This window comes from Cervus elaphus, chromosome 11 (assembly GCF_910594005.1).
Source record: "Cervus elaphus chromosome 11, mCerEla1.1, whole genome shotgun sequence".
Classification (NCBI taxonomy): Eukaryota; Metazoa; Chordata; class Mammalia; order Artiodactyla; family Cervidae; genus Cervus; species Cervus elaphus.
The window spans coordinates 53,045,109-53,047,369 of record NC_057825.1 but is presented as its reverse complement, the minus strand read 5'-3'; the positions used below and the strand labels follow the sequence as shown (position 1 = coordinate 53,047,369).

The following is a 2,261-nucleotide window of genomic DNA, read 5'->3' as shown; positions in this document are numbered from 1 at the left end:
TCCAGTCTTCACTTTGTGTTCTCCCTGTGTGCATGGAAGTTAAAGTATTAGTCACTCAGTTGAGTCCAACTCTTTGCAACCTCATGGATGGTAGCCTGCCAAGCTTCTCTGTCCATGGAATTCTTCAGGCAAGAATACTGGAGTGGGTAACCATTCACTTCTCCAGGGGATCTTCCTGACCTAGGGATTGAAGCTGGGTCTTCCACATAGCAGGCAGATTCTTTACTATCTGAGCTACCAGGGAAGCCCATGTACCTTTGCCAAATTTCTCCTTTTAGTAAGGATACAATCAGACTGAAACCTAAGGACTTCATCCTAGCTTACATATCTACAAAGTCTCTACTTTCAAATAAAGTAATATTCAGAGATACTGGGTATCAGAACTTAAATATCTTTTTTTTTTTTCCTGTTTGTTTGTTTGAGAGAAGGGACAAATTTCAATCTATAGCAATGTCTAACTAACCTGCTGAGAAAGCAAACAACCTCAGGATAAAATCTTGTTTTTATTTTTTTTTTTTTTTTATTTTTTTTTTTTTTAGAAACGGTTTATTTTCCATTTTGGTGGAAGTCTGTTGAAGAACAGCTTACGACCACTCCGTGGTGGTTCCTACCCATTCAGTGGCCTGGGCGGTGGGAGCTGCAGACCAGTCTTCGGTGGAAGGCTGAGCACTCCAGTCTTCCGTGGGGAACTGCTGAATCGGCACGGAAGGCACCTGCACGCCCTCGGACCAGTCTGCCACCTCGGGCTGAGTGGCGGTGAACTCGGGGGCTGGAGCAGTCCACTCTCCCTGAAACTCCTCCTTGGTCACAGCCTTCTCAGCTGCTGCCTGCTCTTCTTTCTCAATCTCTTCAGGATCTCTGTAGAAGTAGAGATCCGGCATGACCTCCCATGGGTGTTCTCGGGAGATGGTGCCACGCATGCGCAGAACTTCCCGGGCGAGCATCCACCACATGAGACCCACTGAGTGCGCTCCCTTGTTGTTGCACGGGATGGCGATGTCCACGTAGCGCAGAGGAGAGTCTGTGTTGCACAGAGCAATGGTGGGCAGGTTAACGTAAGAGGCTTCTGTGAGGGGCTGGTGGTCAGCCCTGGGATCGGTAACCACCAGAAGCCTTGGCTCCCTGAACGCGGCCTGGATCTGGTTAGTGAAGGTTCCCGGAGTGAAGCGGCCAGCGATGGGAGTGGCCCCAGTGGCAGCCGCAAACTTGAGCACAGCTCGCTGGCCGGTATTCCTGGAGGATATGACACTGACATCAGCCGGGTTTTCAATGGCGACAATGGCCCGTGCGGCCAACAGAAGCTTCTCCCAGGTTCTCTTCAGATTTATGATGTAGATGCCATCACTTTTCCTTTTGTAGATGTACTGTTCCATTTGGAAGTCAAGGTTGGTGCCACCTAAGTGGGTTCCTGCTGCAAGGAATTTGAGGACATCCTCCTCCTTCATTTGCAGGACATCAAGGGCTCCGGACATTGTGAAAGCTTCCCTTTAAGTTACGATGGGAATCGAGAACAACGCCGTATGGACCCCTCTCACGGCAACGCCGAAAAGGAAATCTTGTTTTTAAACATGTGTTTCACAGAGAGAATGTAGTAGAATACCTCTCACATAACATTTGTTTAATAAATATTCTGATTGAACATGATTCAAATCTTCCTGTTCTGACTCAGTGTTACCCCAAATAAATTTGAAAAATGTGTACTTGGGCAGATTCTAATAAGCTTTAAATGAAGGAAAATATCCCAAGGTCAAAAGGGATTTGGCAATGGGTTAAAACTTGTCATTACAACATAATAACATATATAACATAAGTTATTTTACCTCTGGGTAACTTCAATGATTTTATCATGCCATATGAATCTTTCAAAGGGAACTGAGTTATTTGATATTTCTCAAGAATATGGGCCTTTCTTAATTCTCCTGTAAAGAATGCTTGTTAGCCATCTGATGAAGAGTATTAAGCCATAAATGCTCTTTGGGAAAACTGTTCTCAGTTCAATTAGGAATTAGCCATTTAAGAAATGGCTAAGATATCACAGTTCATGAAACCAATAGATCTAATTTTTCAGCTCCTAATTTTTATATTCAGCCAATGTATAATTCATTTTAATAGACATATATTTTGTCTTTATAATTACTTATGAACCTCAAAGGTTAGGTATTTTGCACTGTAATATTAAAACCATCCAAGGGGAGTGTGAAGTTTTGGGGGAAAAAAAATACAGACCTAGCTGATCTTACTGTTATATTTAAATTTTATTT

The 2,261-nt window shown here is 43.5% G+C and overlaps 1 protein-coding gene across 1 annotated transcript; it reads right to left on the bottom strand.

The window, feature by feature from the left end:
• Positions 1-523: 523 nt before the first annotated feature.
• On the bottom strand, positions 524-1,554 carry LOC122703466 (40S ribosomal protein SA). Its single transcript, XM_043917755.1, has one exon. The coding sequence runs from the start codon at positions 1,470-1,472 to the stop codon at positions 585-587; it is 888 nt and encodes a 295-aa protein (XP_043773690.1). The 5' UTR covers positions 1,473-1,554; the 3' UTR covers positions 524-584.
• Positions 1,555-2,261: the final 707 nt, after the last annotated feature.